Source organism: Macaca thibetana, chromosome 2, assembly GCF_024542745.1.
Source record: "Macaca thibetana thibetana isolate TM-01 chromosome 2, ASM2454274v1, whole genome shotgun sequence".
Taxonomy (NCBI): Eukaryota; Metazoa; Chordata; class Mammalia; order Primates; family Cercopithecidae; genus Macaca; species Macaca thibetana.
The window spans coordinates 38,934,756-38,954,586 of NC_065579.1; the positions used below are offsets into that span (position 1 = coordinate 38,934,756).

A 19,831-nucleotide genomic window follows, 5' to 3' on the forward strand; every position below is an offset into this window, starting at 1 on the left:
GGCAGAGAAAAAAGATTTCAGAGTTTGTTCATCCAAGTAACTAAACAAGTAAATGACCAACGAAAAAATAATATCAACCTCTAGGGGGCAGATAATTAGTAAAGAGTAGCTATATTATTATTTCACAATATATCATTTTTGCAACATTTGTTCTTTTTATTTATTTATTATTTTGAGATAAGGTCACCTAGGTTGGAGTATAGTGGCACAACCTTGGCTCACTGCAACCTCCACCTCTCAGGCTCAAGCCATCTTCCCACCTCAGCCTCCCAAGTAGCTGGGACTACAGGCATGCATCACCATGCCCAGCTAATTTTTGTATTTTTGTAGAGAAAGGGTTGTGCCATGTTGCCCAGGCTGGTCTTGAACTTGTGAGTTCAAGTGATCAGTCCGCCTCGGCTTCCCAAAGTGCTGGGATTACAGGTGTGAGCCACAGTGCTGGCCAAATGTCCAGTTTTTAAGAAAAAATTATGAGACATACAAAGAAACAGGAAAATGTGATAGATACATTGATAAAAGAACAAGCAACAGCACCTTGGCCCACAAAGATTTCAAAGCAATGATTATAAATAAAGTCCCCAACTTACAATGGTTTGATTACGATTCTTTTTTAACTTTATGATAGTGTTTTTAAGCTGTGTACTTTAATGGTGAGTACCCATGCAATCATTCTGTTTTGTACTTAGTATTCAACAAATTTCATAGTATATTTGACATTTCATCATAAAACAGGCTTTGTGTTAGATGATATTATCAAACTATAGGCTAATGTAAGTATTCTGCATGTTAAAGGTAGGCTATATTATTCTGTGATGTTTGGTAGATTAGTTGTATTAAATGCATTTTTGACTTACAATATTTTAGACTTATGAGGAGTGTATTAGGATGTAACCCCATCTTAAATCCAGGAGCATCTGTATGTTCGAAGAACTAAAGAAAATCTACTTAAAAGTTGGTATGATGACAATATATCTCATGAAATAAAGAATATGAATTAAAAAAAAGAACCAAATGGAAATTCTTAAGTTGAAAGTATAATCAAAATTAAAAATGTACTATAGTGGCTTGACAGTAGATCTGAGCTGACAAAGGCAAGAAACACCACATTTGATGATATATCAAGAGGTTATGCCATCTGAAGAAGAGAGAGAAAAAAGAATAAACAAAAATGAACAGAGCCTGAGAGAAGTATGGGATACCATTAAATATACTGACATATGTGTAATGGGAGTAACCAAGATAGCAGACGAAAAAGCAGAAAAATTTAGGAGAAATAATGGCTAAAAACTTGCCCAGTTTGATGAAAAACATAATTTTATACATCCAAAAGTTCAATGAACTCCAAACAGGATAAATGCAAAAAGATTCACACATGGATTCATCATAGGAAAAATGCTAAAAGCCAAGGATAAAAAGAAAATCATGAAAGTAGTAAAAGAAAAGTAATTCACAACATACAAAGAAAATCCAATAAAATTAATGATTAATTCTTATCACCTGGCTCACAATGGCGGCCAGAAGGCAGCGGGATGACATGGTCAAAGTGTTGAAAGTAAAAAACTATCAAACGAGAATCTTACATCGCTTACTGTAACCTCAATCTCCTGGGCTCAAGCAATCTTCCTGCTTCAGCCTCCCAAAATGCTGGGTTTACAGGCATGAGCCACCCCTGAGAGAATTTGTTGCTGTCAGACCTGCCTACTAAAAGAAGTTAGTCAAGCTGAAACCAAATGTCATCACAGGGTAATTTGAATTTACATGAAAAAACAAAGAGTGCCAGTAAAGGTAATTTGTAGGTAGTTACAGAAGTATAATTACAAATTTTGTATCCCTTTTCTCTTAACTGATTTAAAAAGCAAATATATAAAACAATATGTATATTACTGTATTGTTGGGTCAATAACATAGAAATGTAATATATTTGACAATAAACACAAAAGTGAGTGAAAGAGAAGCTGTATTTGATTATAGGAATGATACTAGATAGCAATTCGAATCCACAAGAAGAAAAGAAGAAAACCAGAAAAATGGTAAATAGAAAGATTAATATAACAAACTCTATAAACACATACTTGCTTTCCTTTCTTTTCTCAGTTTCTATAAAAGATTATCTCATAGTTTATTATTGGGTTTCTAATATATATAGATGGACCATGTATAACAAGAATAGCCAAAAAAGGAGGAAAGGAAATGGATTTATATAGAATTAAAGTTTCTGTATTTCCTTAGAATAAACCAGGATAGACCTTAGGTAAATTTTGTTTTGTTGAGGTGGAATCTCACTCTATCATCCCGGGTGGAGTGCAGTGGCACGATACTGGCTTACTGCAACCTCTGCCCCCTGGGGTTCAAGCAATTCTCTCACCTTAGCCTCCCAAGTAACTCGGATTACAGGCATGTGCCAACATGCCCGGCTAATTTTTGTATTGTTAGTAGAGACAGGGTTTTACCATGTTGGCCAGGTTGGTCTTGAATTCTTGACCTCAAGTGATCTGCCCACCTCAGCCTCCCAAAGTGCTGGGATTATAGGCATGAGCCACTGCACCCGGCCAGTAAATTTTGATAACATGTATATTGTAAGGCCTGGTAAGACCACTAGGAACATAACTAAAAAAATACAATGAAAGATTAATTAAAGGAATTAGTATGATACACTAGAAAGCATACATTTAATACAAGAAGGCAATAAAGGAGAACCAAACCCCTACCCCCAAAAAACAAAAACAGAAACAAAAACCCCAGGAGGCATACATAAAAAACAAAAAGTATAATAGTAGAGAATGTCAGGTTGAATTTAAAAACACATGATTCAATTTGCTGTCTACATGAAACACACTTTAGATTAAAAGCTACAAAGGCAGAAAGTGAAAGGATGGAAAAAAAAAGTGTACCATGCAAAACAATAGTCAAAATAAAGCTAGCGTGGTTATAGTAATCTGACACAAAAATGTCTTAGAGACAGAGAATGACACTTTAGAATAAGACTCAATTGGTCAGGAAGATGTAACAATTAAAAATGTATATACAGGCCAGGTGTGGTGGCTCACACCTGTAATCCCAGCACTTTGGAGGCCGAGGTGGGCAGATCACTTGAGGTCAAGAGTTCAAGACCAGCCTGGCCAACATGGTGAAACCCCATCTCTACTAAAAATACAAAATTAGCCAGGTGTGGTGGCGTGCACCTGTAATCCCAGCTACCCAGGAGGCTGAGACAGGAGAATTGCTGGAACCCAGGAGGCGGAGACTGCAGTGAGCCAAGATTGAGCCATTGCACTCCAGCCTGGGAATCAGAGTGAGACTCCGTCTTAAAAAAAAAGAAAAAAAAAAGTATGTATACTTAACAAGAGAGCCTGAAAATATATGAAGCAAAAACTGACAGAACTGAAGGGACAAATAGAAAATTCAACAGTAATATTTGGAGACTTCAATATCTCACTTTCAAAAATGAATAGGACAACTAAGAAAAAGATTAACAAGAACACTGAAGACCTGAAAAGCACTATAAACAAAACTATAAGCTAATTAGACGGAACACATATCTACAGAACAAAAACTCCAACCAAAAACAGAAGGGTAACACATTTTCTCAAGTGATATATGGAATAGTCTCTAAGACCATATGTTGGTCCATAAAACAAGTCTCAATAAATTTAAAAGGATTAAAGTAATACAATGCATGATCTCTGACCACAATGAAATGAAGAAACCAGTAACAGAAAAAAAATCTGGAAATACAGAAATACATAAAAATTAAACAAAATACTCCTGAATAACCAATAGGTTAAAGAAATAAGTGAAAAGAGAAAATACTTTGAGATGGAAATGCAACATACCAAAACTTAAGATGCAGCTAAGGTAATGTTCAGAGGAAAATGTATAGCTGTAAATGTCTGTATTGAAAATGTTTTCAAACCACTCTCACTAATATTCAACACCTGTCTCTGTCTATCACATTACCCCATTTCAGTGCCTGAAACTCTCCTGTTTGTCTGCTTTTTTTTTTTTTTTTTTAGAGACAGTCTCACTATCTTGCCCAGGCTCCTCTCAAACTTTTGCCCTCAAACAATCCTCCCACCTCAGGTCCGGAATAGCTGGGATTCCAGGTGGGAACCAGTGAGCCTGGCCATCTGCCCGTTTATGCTGTGCCCCCCTGCATTAGAGCATTAGCTTTACAACAGGAGCTTACCATACTAGGCGCTTAATAAATATTTTCTGATTAACATGACATCAACATCTTTACTTAGAACTACCACTTATATTCATATAAGTATTAACTGTCTCTCCAAAATTCTATTTATTTAGAATCTTGTTATTTTTTAAAAAATCAATTGATTGAGACAGGCTCCCCAGACTGTTGCCCAGGCTGGAATGCAGTGGCATAATCATAGCTCATTGCAGCCTCAAATTCCTGGGTTCAAGTGATTTTCCCATCTCAGCCTCCCAAGTAGCTGGGACTACAGGTACACACCACACCTGGCTAATTTTAAAATTTTTTAGAGATGGGATCTTGCTACGTTGCCAGGACTGGTCTTGAATTCCTGGGCTCAAGCAATCCTCCTGCTTCAGCCTCCTTACAGGCGTGAGTCACTGCACACAGCTAGAATATTATAAAGGACTCTCTGTCTTATCAGTTTATAAAATTTAGGATTCATTATAGTATTATCCTCTAAAAAAATTTTTTTTTAAATTTTTTATTGAGACAGAGTCTTGCTCTATTGCCCAGGCTGGAGTGGAGTGGCACGACCGCAGCTCGCTGCAACCTCTGCCGCTTAGGTTCAAGCGGTTCTTGCGCATCAGCCTCCTGAGTAGTTGGGACTACAGGTGCGCGCCACCATGCCTAGCTAATGTTTTTGTATTTTTAATAGAGATGGGGTTTTCCCATGTTGGCCAGGCTGGTCTTAAACTACTGACCTCAGGTGATCCTCCTGCCTCAGCCTCCCAAAGTGCTGGGATTACAGGTGTGAGCCACCGTGCCCAGCCTAGAAAAGTTTTCTGGTTTGGTTTTAAATAAAACTTCCCCAATCAAGATTTTCTTTTGAAATTACATATATATTTCTTTAAACTGTTATCAATAATCAAAAAAAGCAAATATGAAAAAAATCAGTCTTTTGAAACAAGTCAAATAGAATATAAAACTAAAATGAAATTAATATAAAAGAAGGAAGAGTTACACAACGGCTAAGCCAATGTTCATACATCTTTGAACTACATAAGAAATAATTTCCACCTGCTTAATTTCATGTTGCAGATTCTAGGGTACTAAAAGATAAGCAGTGAAATTACTACTATATAAATGCTTGAAGGAAAATGTATAATTCCTTAAACTATCAGAGCCTAAATTGTCAAGAGTAAAGATATCCAAATGATTAAAAATTTTTCAAAAAATAAACATTTACAACAGTGTTATTATAAAAACCACTTCTCTTGTAATGTGCAACTTACACCGTCTTTTTGTCCTGTCGAAGAAGTTTAGAAGAAAATTCACTTAGTACTTCAAGAAAAGCCAGATTAGGAGGTGGATACTCTTGTCCTTTCTGATTTTGGTATTTAAATGCAAACTCTATGCCATCCCTGAAGTGAAAGAAAATATCAACTTATTTATCCAGATAGTGTAGTTCTCTCAATTGGTTAACATTACACAAATATTTGTGAAGGTAGTAAAATCATCACAAAAGGTAGAAAAATCTGATAAATTCAAATAATAAACTAATGTGAATATATAGGACATATTTGTGTATATTTATAGTACGAAACTGTAAGGTGGGAAAAACATACAAAAAATAGCTACAGAGCAACAAAACTAAATTCCTACGTGTGTTTTTTTTTTTTTTTTTTTTTTTTTTTTTTTTTTTTTTTTTTTTTTTGAGACAAGGTCTCACTGTGTTGCCCAGGTTGGAGTGCAGTGGTGCTATCATGGCTCACTGCCTTGACTTCCTGGGTTCAGGTGATTCTCCCACCTCAGCCTCCCGAGTAGCTGGGACTACACGTGTGTGCCACCACACCTGGGTAATTTTTGCATTTTTTGTAGAGATGGGGTTTCACCATGTTGCCCAGGCTGGTCTCAAACTCCTGGGCTCAAGCAATTGGCCTCCCTTGGCCTTCCAAAGTGCTGGGATTACAGGCGTGAGCTACAGGCACCCAGCCCCCTATGTGTAGTTTTTAGAGGTAACAAGATACCCTGGAAACAGAATTATTAATAGATTGCCAGAATATTTGCTCCTTGGAGCTGGTAATGGTACCAAGCTGTGTGTATTTACTAAAGGTTTTCTGTTACTTCTGTTTTCACAATAATGAACCCCAAACCAATTTTGTATGGTCTTAACAAATAATTCTGTAATTATTTTTTTCAGAGACAGGGTCTCACTCTGTTTTCCAGGCTGGAGGGCAGTGGTACAATCATAGCTCACTATAACCTCAAACTCCCAGTCTCAAGTGATCCTCCTGGCTCAGCTTACCAAGTAGCTAGGACTGCAGGCACATGCCACTATGCCTGGCTCTTTTTTATTTTTTGTAGGAGACAGGGTCTTACTCTATTGCCCAGGCTAGTCTCGAACTCCTGGCCCCAAATGATCCTCCTGCTTTGGGCTCCCAAAGCACTGGGATTACAGGTGTGAACCACCACACCCAGCCTGTATAGTCTCTCAAACCCACTGTTTTCTTACTGACAGACCAGACAATAATATATTATTAAATTTTGCTTTCTTTATTTTGTAAGATGAACAAATGGGTGGTTTAAGTTGTTTCAAATTAAAAATGTCCTCCCAGTTTAGAATCTCTAAACTAGATAATCTCTAAAGTTATTGTAACTTAAAATTCTATCAATTGTCACTTTAAAAATGGGTCAAATAACAGTTATTTCATTAAAATTCAAGTAAACCAGATTCTGCATAACAAAGTATTTATCTCACTCACTTGTGAAGTGTGGCAACTGCTTCTCGTGTCTTAATCTGGTCCAATCCAAATGTAAGGGCAAAGCGACGTGCCAGTTCTTTAATGCCACTGACATGGGCAGATGTCCTATCTAGGTTGGGACCTTGCTCTTGAACAAGTTCATTAAATAACTGGTAGAAAGAAAAAAAGAGGAAAAAACCTATAGCTCAGAATTTTAAAAATTTTATTTATTTTCAGAATAGGTAATTTAAAAATATGTAAAAGGTATAAGGTGAAAGGTTTCTCTCCTTGCATTGAACTTTAGCTACTCTGTTCCCTTTCTACAAATTGTCTATTATTAATAGCTGGAGTTAATTTTCATGCTAGTGGTGTGATTAAATGCAGACAGAAATTTGTTTCTAATAATAATGTAAAAAATACATTCTTTTTTAATTGAGAGAGCCTTGCTCTGTCACGGAGGCTGGAGTGCAGTGGTGCAATCTCAGTTCACTACAACCTCCACCTCCCGGGTTCAAGTGATTCTCATGCCTCAGCCTCCCGAGTAGCTGGGATAATAGGCGTGTACCACCATGCCCATCTAACTTTTCACATTTTTAGTAGAGATCTTGGCCAGGCTGGTCTCAAACTCCTGTCCTCAAGTGATCTGCCTGCCCTGGCCTCCCAAAGTCCTGGGATTACAGGCGTGAGCCACCACACCTGGCCAAAAGAACGTATTTTGAGATGGGAAAAAGAAATGTATTTATAGAAGTACACTATATATTTATAAACATCTGTTCTTTTTGTTATTGTTTTTATAGGAATGACAATGTATGACACACAGGGTTAAGAGGTTTGTTTTTTCACTTATTATATTTCAAACAAGAACATTATATAAAAGAAGACCATTTGCATACATGGGGCTATGATTTTTCCCATCCAGTAACAAAATACACCAAAAAGTTCTTAAGCTGGGTGGAGTTTTATAAATTGCATATCTGTTAGCTATTTTCTGTGAAAATAACAACAAAAACAGAACCCTGGACGTAATATACAAGCAATCATCATTCCACAAATCTAAAAACTTAATTGCATCTGTAGACATCGACCTTTCCTCCTGTTATGAAGGGTGAACTGTCCAGACTTTCATCTAAAGCCACTCCCTCCTATGTATTAGACAAGAAGGCAGTATATAAGGTTTCACCTGCTCAATAGTTTTGCTCTTGTGTTTACAGCTCTCTCCTGCCTCCTAAACTATTCCTTCTGTACTAGATGCATACATCTTAAAAATACTCTTAACTTCTTGACCCCATTTCCTCTGCCAGCTACTAACCCATTTCTCTGATTCCCTTTATAGCAAAGGTCCTGAAGAGTATTGTTGACATTTCTTTTCTTCAGTTTCTCACCTCCCAATCTCTCAATTCTAATCACACCTGATTTACTGAAATAGCTCTTGGGTGCTAATATGTTCTGCACCTTTTTAGTTTTCTTCAGCAATAGATTGGCCTGAACTATTGGCTGTGTCATTACTGAAGGAATAGTTCTTCCAGGGACTTCAAATTTATTCACAGATAATTGTTTATAATTTTTTTTTTTTTTTTTTTTTTTGGAGTCTCTGTCAACCCAGGCTGGAGTGCAGTGGCGTGATTTCGGCTCACTGCAAGCTCCACCTCCAGGGTTCATGCCATTCTCCTGCCTCAGCCTCCTGGATAGCTGGGACGACAGGCACCAACCACTACGTCCAGCTAATTTTTTGTATTTTTAGTAGAGATGGGGTTTCACCGTGTTAGCCAGGATGGTTTTTAGTAGAGACGGAGTTTCACCGTGTTAGCCAGGATGGTCTCTATCTCCTGATCTTGTGATCCGCCCACCTCAGCCTCCCAAAGTGCTGGGATTACAGGCTGTTTATAAATTCTTAAACTTTAAAATGTTTTCACATATTGGTATATACAATAGCTTTAAACTTTAAAACTTAAAGTGTACATTTAAAGTGAATACAAAGAATACATTTTGTTGTGAAAAATTCAAAGAATATCAAAGTAAAAGTTCTTCTTTCTCTCTTCTACCAAATACCATTATTCTCTCCAAAGGTAACCAGTGTTTAAAGTCTGAAAGTTTTCTAGATCAGTATAGATACATTACATTTACAGCTAAAGTTTTTATTTTTACATAAATAGTAGCATACTGCATTTGTCCTGAAACTTGCCATTTTTCACTCAATATTTTGTCTTAAAAATCCTTTATCTATCTCAGTTTATTTAACAATTCCCCTGTTGACATTTAGACAATTTCCAGTTTGTTACTATTATAGAGACTGCTGCAATAAAACATATTTTACATATATTTATTGGTACACACCTGTGCATATCCACGTACATACCTAGAAGCAAAATTACTGGTTTAAAGGGAATATATATCTTCAATTTTGGAATATACTACAAAACTGTCTTCTAAGAAGGCAGTTTTAAAAAGGGGCCTTTTCCTCTGTATCTTTATCAATCATTTTAATTCATGCTAATCTGTTGAGCAAGAAGTATCCATTTTAATTTGTATTTCATTAATAATAATTATTAGAAATAGGGTCTCACTCTGTCACCTAGGCTGGAATGCAGTGGTGCAATCATAACTCACTGCAGCTTTGAACTCCCAGGCTCAAGCTATCCTCTCACTTTACCCTCCCAAGTAGCTGGGACTACAGGGTGCATGCCAACACATCCGGCTATTTTTGTTTTTGGATACGGGGGTCTTGCCATGTTGCCTAGGCTGGTCTTGAATTCATGGCTCAAGCGATTCGCCTGCGTTGGCTTCCCAAAGTGCTGGAATTACATGTGTGGGCTAATGTGCTTGGCTTTTATTAATTATTAATTATTTATGTTATATATAATTAATTAATGCCTCTTTCTTTTTCTTTGAGACACAGTTTTACTTCTGTTGCCCAGGCTGGAGTGCCATGGCATGATCTCGGTTCACTGCAACCTCCGCCTCCCGGGTTCAAATGATTCTTCTGCCTCAGCCTCCCGAGTACCTGAGATTACAGGCACCCACCACAACACTCAGCTAATTTTTTGTATTTTTAGTAGAGATGGGGTTTCACCATGTTGGCCAGGCTGGTCTTGAACTCCTGACCTCAGGTGATCTACCTGCCTCAGCCTCCCAAAGTGCTGGGATTACAGGTGTGAGACACTGCACCCAGCCTAATGCCTCTTTTCATGTTTACTGGTTTGTAAGATTCTTCCTTGGAAAAGTGCCTTTTTCATATCCCTTGCTCACTTTTCTATGGGATTTATTTATCTTTCCTACTGATCTGTAGGATTTGCTATGTAGGACTGAAAATATTTCCCCCGTCATTTTTTTTTTAACTTTGCTCAAAGTGCAAATTGATGTATACATCTATTTAATCTATATAAATTTATACAGATTGGCTGGGGCAAGGTGGCTTATGTCTATAATCCCAGCACTTTGGGAGGCCGAGGCAGGTGGATCACTTGAGGCCAAGGAGTTTGAGACCAGCCTGGCCAACATGGCGAAACACATCTCTACAAAAAAAAAAAAAAAAAAAAAAAGAAGAACAGATCATCAATTTTTAACTTTGTGACTTCTTTAGAAAGAGGATTTAAAAAATACCCTCTTATTTTCTCATAAACCCTTACTTTTGGCCTTTTATATATAAACCATCTAGTAGTTATTGTGGATACACATTAGGTAGGACTATAAACAGCTATTTTTCCAAATACACAGTCAGCTGACCCATCACCATTTATTGAATAGTCCCAATCCTTTTGCCACTGATATGAGACTTTTATCATAAACTACACACAAACATATATATATATATATTATGTATTTATAAATATGCGCATATCACATATATATATCCACCAGGCCCCCTGAAATAATTTTAAATTACTAAGCATTTATTAGAGATCTTATTTATGCAATATGAAAAACATTTTATCTCCTGGTACCCTTCCTCATGAAATACTTTTTATATTTTTCTTCTTAAATTATTACTTTTTAAATTTCCAATTTCACATTTCATCTAGTCCAAGAATAAATTACCTTAGGATTACATCTATTTGAAATATGAACTCTAGGATTTTCTTCCAAAAGAAAAGACACCTAACCTATGTCTTTGTACCAGAAAATATCCACCGTAATGCACTGACAAAACTATATAAAATGACCTAGTTTAAATGAGACAAGATACCTAGCAAATATTAAGCACAGAGAAGTGCAATTAATGTTATTTCTATTCTTTGTCTCCCTCTCTCCAAATTTCTTACCTGTTGCAAACTGAGAATGAGAGTCTTGGCACACTGAATTTTATCAATCTGCCTGGTTTTACTCAGTGTTTCCTTAATAATATCACCATAGTCATTGTAATACTGTGAGGGAAAAAAAGAAAACACAGCTTTAAAATTATTGAAATTTCATGAGATAAAGAATAGGTTGGTGTCACCTCCTTTGAAAATGGAAAAAAAAAAGAACAGGTTGGTGAAAGAAAGGAAAGGTAAATAAATAAGTGTTTAATTTCTTCATCTTAAACATAACAGGAGTTAAATAACTGTCTAAAGTTAAAGGAATGCACATTTGATGTTTAAGATTATGAACTAATATTAGTAAAACCAAAAAAGCTGGGAATTCCAGGAAGAGAGGTGGTGAGAAAAATTCCCCATTCTTGTTTTTTCATGTTTGATACAGGGTCTCATTCTGTTACCTTACCCAAGCTGGAGTGCAGTGGTGTGATTGTAGCTCACTGCAGCCTTCAACTCTGGGCTCTGGTGATCCTCCCACCCCAGCCTCCTAAATAGCTGGGACCACAGGCGTGTGCCACCACGCCTGGCTAATTTAAAAAAAAAATTTTTTTTTTTAGAGATGGGGTTTTTGCCATGTTGCCCAAGCTGGTCTTGAACTCTTGACCTCAAGTGAGCTACCCACCTCAGCCTCCCAAAATGCTGGGATTACAAGTGTGAGCCACTGCACCTCGCCTTGTCCATTCTTGTTTTTTGTTTTTGTTTTTATTTGTTTTTGAGATGAAGTCTCACTCTGTTGCCCAGGCTGGAGTGCAATGGCATGACTCGGCTCACTGCAACCTCTGCCTCCTGGGTTCAAGCGATTCTCCCACCTCAGCCTCCCAAGTAGATGGGACAACAGGTGTGTGCCACCACGCTTGGGTAATTTTTATATTTTCAGTAGAGACGGGGTTTCACCATGTTGGTCAGGTTGGTCTTGAACTCCTGACCTCAAGTGATCCACCAGCCTCATCCTCCCAAAGAGCTGGGATTACAGGCGTGAGCCACTGTGCCCGGACCCATTCTTTAAAACATGATTGAACAGACAACATCTAAAATGTACAGATCAAGAAACAGAAATTTTGGTAGAAGTCTCCTGAAGAACTAAAACCAAAACAGTTAAAACTGCTTACTTCCGGGGGGTGGGCCTAAACAGGGGGAAGGGGGGATTAGGGTAACAGACTTAACTCTTTATTTAATACTTTGTGTACTATCTCATCCCCCAAACCCCTATCAACATGTCTATATTTTACTATCGAAATATAAAAAAGTAAAACACAGACATTTTCAACAGTGACTGGGAAAAGTTATAATTCAGTTTTTTGACATAAGATTTAAAGAATTTTTTCTGTGAGTAAATAATCAAAAGGTTTCATTTAAGACCATTAAATCTGGATATTGTTTCCAAGCTAAAGTCTACAGTCTATGTGAAGAAGTGATTAATAACAGTTTGGCAATTAGATTTTCAAAATCTCAAAAACATAGGTATGTTTCCACAATGTGAAATGCTAAAAGGCGAACAGCTCAAAAGGATCATCCTTTTAGTGCAAAGAAGAATTATCTCAATGAAGAAAAAAAGAGAAATATCAAAACACTAAAGTACTGGAGCAGGCAGATTTCTTTTAAGTTCAGATTGAACTAATTATGTACAAAAGATGGAGGAAAAGCCACATAGCCATATATCAGAAGAGCAAATAGCTATTACAATACTCACAAAAAGGTTAGAGCCTATAATGAACAGAAGTGTCCCTGAAATGTTAAGGATGATAAAAATTCTGAATAAGACTTGCTTCTTGGAACCAATGAACTATTGTTAAAGGATTACCAGGAAAAACCAGAACTCAACACATTTTATGCCTATTTCCTGCTAAAGAGAAAACTATATAAAAAGGGTAGGATAAACACTTATAAAATGGAACTAACATCCAGGTTTAGTGAAGAGATAATGAAAGCATCAAGTTGTTCCAAACTGAATTAGTTTCCTAGGCCAGATGAATTGTGTCTTAACAAAATTTGTGGAGATTATGGAAACTTTGTGCTCTTTAAGAAATGGTAAAGAATAGGAAAGATGCTAGAGGACAGAGAAAGATAATCATAGTTCTGATTTTCCAAAGGGAAAGAAGGTTATATGGAAAATTAACCCCTCCTCCACAAATGCCTGGGATCCACCCTAGATATTTCTCATTAGGTTGAGTGGGACCCAGGAACATGCAATTTGCAATAATGTTCCAGGTGACCAATGGAAAATCAGGATGAGGAATAACTATTCTGAACAATACCATCAGTGAGCTTGATGCTGAGCCTAAGATTACAGAATACATTATTAAATGTAATGCCTGCGAATATTTGGAAAGGAAATGGTCATTGGAAGCAAGCAGAAGTTTACTAACAGATCATGACATTTTCTTTTAGAAAGGTTCAACATGCAAATATCACAGTCTATTTGGATATCAATAATTAGTTTGACAAGCTCTTTCATGATTTCCTTGTGGACTAAGTAGAGAAAAATGAGCTGAAACAGGTAGGTATATTTATGCTGCTGTCTTGGCAAGGGCTTGTCTTCCTTCCCATGCTCATCTAGTAAGCTCCTATTCATCCATGCAACTCTGTTTACATATTAGCTTTAGGAATTCTTCTCTTGCTCTTCTCACTTAAGTGTCTATATTTGGTGTTAGGTTAGTAATTTATACATCTATCACAACAATAATCATGCTGAAGCTTTGTGATCCAGTGAAAAGAGCTAAGCTTTGAAGTTAGACAAACCTAAAATAAAATCCCAGTTTCTGTTACTTTAATAGTTGTGTGTGACCTTGGAAGGTTTACCTCTTGATCCTTCGTTTCCTTATATGTAAATGATGATACTATTTCTTACATCACAGGGTTATTAGAAAGATCAATGATAATGTGAAAGTCTTAGAACAGTGTCTCAAATATAAATGGCATGAACACACGGCAGTCATTCATTATCAGTATGCTACATTATGTTTACATATTAGTTAACTCTTAATCTGTAAGCTCCTTAGTGCAGAAATCATGTCTTACTTAAACCTCTGGCTACCAGCACATTACTCATCACACTACAGTTGTTCAGCAAAATATGATAAATCAGCTACTATATCATAACTGGAATTGGACCATATCCAAACATGAAGACACAAGTAGATCAAATGGCACATACAAAATTCTAAATAGAGGCAAAAGAGAATATTCTCTGTGACACAAGAACAAGGCAAATACAGGAAAACTGAGAAGTATTTCCTCCCATCTGTGCCTGTCGGGCCACATCAAGAAGAGTTCTGAGCACTGCTTTTTCAGAGGGTCAGGAACAAAATGGAACTTATGAAAGTAGCTAAAAAGTATGTTCTTTCATATAAATGCTCGAACTCCTACTCAGTGGAACGGATATAATAGTACAGACTGATAAAAAGCTTATAGAAAAGAGAGAAACTTTATCATAAAATCATCCACATTACACAGGTGAAAAGCTGTCAATTTTAGCTTCTGTCTTCATCCTTTCAATTGCAAATTTCTCTGCCAGTTAGAGGAAGGAGAAAAATAAGAATATTTAACTATACCTTCATGTAGTGTTTGAAGATGTCTGCAGCTGCATGCATGTCAACAATGTCATAAATGATAAGTTTGCTGAAAGCAGCAAGTAGATTCCTTCTTTTATGTAAGGCCTCAATTTTATTAGCTTCATCTTCTTCATCACCCTCTAAACACAGATTATAAATTGGTTATGAATTCTGGTACTTTATCCACGTAAAACAATGCGGATATCTGTATAATTGAAAATTAGCTTAATATTATAACTTCACAAATAGTACAAATCAGTTTTAGATGGGACAAAAACTGTTACATTAATTATTTTAGGGTGCTGTATTTAGTTACTTATTTATCAAACACTAAATAGGTACTAAGGTTCCTATCTTCTTAGGAGATTACCATAGTAATGACTGAATAAGATAAGCAAACCATATGTAGTCTATCCTCCCTATCTGTGGATGCAGAACCCACAGATAGGGAGGGCTGACTATACTATACCATTTTATTTAAGAGATTTGGGCATCCATGGATTTTGGTATGAGTGGGAGTCCTCGAACCAATCCCCCACAATACTGAGGGACAGCTGTATAAAAAGATTGTTTTTCTGATACTTGTGTCAAAGCAATACTGTGAAATCATCTGTTTACCTTTAAAATGCTGTCTCTTCTTATTTCAATATTCCTTATGTGTTAATACATTCTCACAGAGAGAACACTTCTGAAAATTTTTAAGACACAGGGAAAAAGTTTTCTTTCAGAAAAATATTTAGGGAAGAAAGGGAAATATGGATGAGTTAAATTTTCAGTGCTCATCCTAAACATGGTTACATTATCAACTGAGAAACAAAATATTTTGCAAACCATGTTATGCACATCAAAAAAAATTTTAAAGCCCTATCAAATACTTTCAAAACAAGTGTGTTTCTTTCTTAAATTTATAAGTTTCAGACTCTACTGGGTTTTCTATTTCTAATCCTAGAAAAAACATGCCAACAACACTCCAGATGATAACATTTGTTTCAGGCTCCGTACTGACCCTCTCCTGTCCTGGCCTGCCCTTATCTTCTTTTTTCTCTTCCTTATATGTATAGATTCATAAAAAGAATTTGCTGGCAGTCTCTCCTTTCTACTAAATAGTCTTATTGAGAAGCATCAGTGGTTTGACAAGTGGACATTTTTTTGCTTAAGACAAGTAGCAGGTAAATGTGTCTCTTGAGATGAAAACAGACTCTAAATAAACATACTGTTTTACAGACTAGTATTTTCCAAAATGTTCTAAAAGAACAGCTGAACAGTATCAAATAGATTTGTGGATCAAATATACTTCTTACATTATTTTACAGAGCTTAAATAATCTATTTCACAAATAACCTATTCTAAGTGACACTTATTTACAACTAATCATTAACAATTCAGTCTAATACTGCTAAGTTATCACTCTGCAGGCACAGCACAACTTTCACTAGTGAGGTTTAATAACACTTTTTCAGCATTTAATATCAAACAGTTATGTTTTGTTCATTTAAGTAATACATAATGACCACTTAGGAATAGAATGGAACCTGGATACTTTCCTTTAGAAAAAGTATGAACCCGGATATAGCCAATTAGAAACAACATCTATCCTACATACACATTTGTACATGTGGGAAATGACAAATGTACACTACTATTCATTACACCATAGTTTGTAATAGTTGATGACTGGAAACTAGCCATATGTCAATTTATGTGAGATGGATTATACGTATTATGCTATATCTACATAAAGAAATGCTGTAAAGCTGTTAGAGAAAGAGCTCTTTATATAACGACAGGAAAAGATCTGAAGTACAATGTTAAAGGAGGGAGACTTCACTATGTACATTTTTATTCTTGTTGGTTTCTGAACTACTATTAACTTTTTTTTTTAATTTTAGTTTTTTTCTGTTTTGTAGAGACAAGGTCTCGCCATATTGCCCAGGCTGCTCTTGAACTTCTGGGTTCGAGCAATCCTCCTGCCTCGGTCTCCCAAAGTGCTAGGATTACTGGTGTCAGCCACTGCACCCAGCCAACTTTTTTAAAAGAAAGAAATCTCGATAATTTTTACAATTGAATTTGTTTCTTTTCTCCTATCTTTTGGGGTTGGTAAAACAAAATCAATATTGACAAGATGATAGCTACAAGTACCCATGCTCTGGTTCTCCTCGTCTTGGTCAATAAAAACGTGATCCATCACAAAACTGAGAAGTTCAGACTGGAGTCCAGTATCTGGATTAAACACCAAAGGCTGAAGGCCCTCTCTGCCACCTGTCATTAATTGATGGCTGAAAATCATCAGAAGATCACAGAGTAACATGAAAGCCTGGAATACAAAGGCAATTCATCAGCAAAATACTACACAAATGTAACTACAAGTCAACATTAATGAAAACATATGAAATTAAAACATAGTTTAATAGCAATACCATAATATAAATTTTAAGTATTTAAATTCCAAATATTTAGTTACAATTTCCAAATTTAATAAAATTACTTTTTCTCACTAAACACTTGTCTTATTTAGGACTTTTCCCAAATATAACCTATTTCTTTTACTCTGCTTTATCAACTCAAAAACAGCTCATTAAGATAGTTTGACTTGAACTTTTAAAAAATGAGTTTAAGCAAGATGTTGATCACAGGTCAAAAGAACAAAATGAGTTTAACTCAACTCTGGAAATACAAAATTGATATAACAGATTATAACAAAGATTAGAAATCAATTGTATATTGCTCAATCAAATTAGCATAAAATTTGAAACTCTAATTCAACATAGTATAATACTTCTAAAAATTCTGATGTTAAAAAATTCTGTCAGTGTACTACTGCACATTGATGTTTCCGTCAACAATGGACTGCATATACATGATGGTGGATCCCATAAGCTTGTAATGGAGCTGAAAAATTCCTATCACCTAGTGATGTAGTAGCTACATAACCCTGTGGTGCAACACATTACTCACAAGTTTGTTGTGATGCTGTTTGTGGTGATGCTGGTGTATTATGATGCCAGTCGTATAATAGCATAGCATATACAACTTGTGTATAGAACTTAATGCTTGAGGATAATGAATATGTTGTCAGCATATGTATTTACTATACTATACTATACTATACTGTATTGTACTATTCTACACTTTTAATCATGATTTTGGAGTGTACTCCTACTTATGAAAAAAGTTAACTGTGAAACATCCTCAGGCAGGTCCTTCAGGAGGTACTCCAGAAGAATGCATTGTTATCATAGGATAGGACAGCTCCATGCAAAATACTGCCACTGAAGACATTCCAATGAGACGTGTGGGAGGTGGAAGACACTGATACTGGTAATTATGACACTTTGTAGGCCTAGGCTAATGTGTGTTTTCTTTTCTTTTTAAAGACAGCGTCCTGCTCTGTCACCCAGGCTTGCTGGGAATGAAGTTTTTGGTGTCACACAAAAAAAGAATTAACATGGGAACAAATGATGAAACAAATGAACAATGAAAGTAAAGGCGAGCTTTACTTTCTGCAGAAAGGGTGCTACTCAGTAACTGTCCAGTCACGAGAGCACACTCTACCCTCCTACCCAAAGGAGACTGACACGTCTACCCTACTGCTGTGTCCAGTTTCCATTGGCTGGAATAGGACCTCACATTTTACACTTTACCCGACTGGCTATTAGTTTAAAACTTTCTTAATTAGGTAAGGGGGATAGAACAAAGAAAGAAAAGGAAGTTGCCCAGGGATAGTTAAGCATCTCCAAATAAGGAATGGCATGCACTATGGGCTGGAGCTTGTCTAGTTCTGTCCAGGCATGCTGGAGCAAGCTAAGGCAGCTGATTGAGAACACACACACACACACACACACACACACACACACAAAGTGGATAGCAATCTTATAGTAAGAAATTGTGACTTTTTATAATCTTTGAAGAACTTTCCCATTTCTCACAGGCTGGAGTGCAGTGACACGATCTCGGCTTACTGCAACCTCTGCCTCCTGGGTTCAGGCCATTCTCTTGTCTTAGCCTTTCAAGTTGTTAGGACTACAGTGCATGCCACAACACCCAGCTAATTTTTTTGTATTTTTAGTAGAGATGGGGTTTCAACATATTGGTCAGTCTGGTCTCGAACTCCTGACCTCAGATGATCCACCCACCTCAGCCTCCTAAAGTGCTGGGATTACAGGTATGAGCCACCACGCCTGGCCTGTTTCTTATTTTTTAACAAAAATGTTTTTTTTTTTTTTTTTTTTTTTTTTTTTTTTTTAATTAAATAGGCTGGATGCAGCGGTTCACACCTGTTAATATGAGCACTTTGGGAGGCTGAGATAGATGGATTTCTTGAGGCCAGGAGTTTGAGACTAGCTTGGCAACATGGTGAAACCCTGTCTCTACTAAAAAATACAAAAATTAGCCAGGCATGGTAGCCACACGCCTGTAATCCCAATTATGTTCAGAGGCTGAGGCATGAGAATCATTTGAACCCAGGAGACAGAGGATGTGGTGAGCCAAGATCACACCACTGCCCTCCAGCCTGGGTGACAAAGTGAGACTCTGTCTTAAAAAATAAATTTAAAAAAAAAGCTTCTAGAATAAGGATATACGAAAAAAAATATTTTGATCAGGCACGATGGCTCACACCTGTAATCCTGGCATTTTGGGAGGCCAAGGTGGGCGGATCACCTGAGGTCAGGAGTTCGAGACCAGCCTGACCAAAATGGAGAACCCCCATCTCTACTAAAAATACAAAATTAACCAGGTGTGGTGGTTCATGCCTGTAATCCCAGCTATTAGGGAGGCTGAGGCAGGAGAATCGCTTGAATCTGGGAGGTGGAGGTTGGGGTGAGCCAAGATTGTGCCACTGCACTCCAGCCTGGGCAACAAGATCAAAACTCTGTCTCAAAAAAAAAAAATTTTTTTTTTTGTACAGCTGTTTAATGTGTTGTGTGTTAGGTATTATTACAAAAGAGTTTAAAAGTTAAAAAAATTAAAAAGTTTATAAAGCAAAATAATTACAGTATGATAAGGTTAATTAATTATTGAAGAAAGAAAAACATTTTTTTGTTGTTGTTGAGACGGAATCTCCCTCTTTCGCCCAGGCTGGAGTGCAGTGGCTAGATC

At 36.6% G+C, this 19,831-nt stretch overlaps 1 protein-coding gene across 6 annotated transcripts in view; it reads right to left on the reverse strand.

Moving 5' to 3' along the window:
- Positions 1–19,831, reverse strand: part of STAG1 (stromal antigen 1) — a 398,006-nt gene that overhangs the window by 16,177 nt on the left and 361,998 nt on the right. For all 6 annotated transcript variants that reach the window (XM_050779584.1, XM_050779585.1, XM_050779588.1 and 3 more), the window contains 5 exons: positions 16,874–17,048; positions 14,735–14,874; positions 11,151–11,252; positions 6,913–7,061; positions 5,443–5,571 (listed from right to left, as the gene is read on the reverse strand). In XM_050779584.1, coding sequence (XP_050635541.1) covers positions 5,443–5,571; positions 6,913–7,061; positions 11,151–11,252; positions 14,735–14,874; positions 16,874–17,048 — 695 coding nt within the window. The remainder of the gene's footprint in view (positions 1–5,442; positions 5,572–6,912; positions 7,062–11,150; positions 11,253–14,734; positions 14,875–16,873; positions 17,049–19,831) is intronic.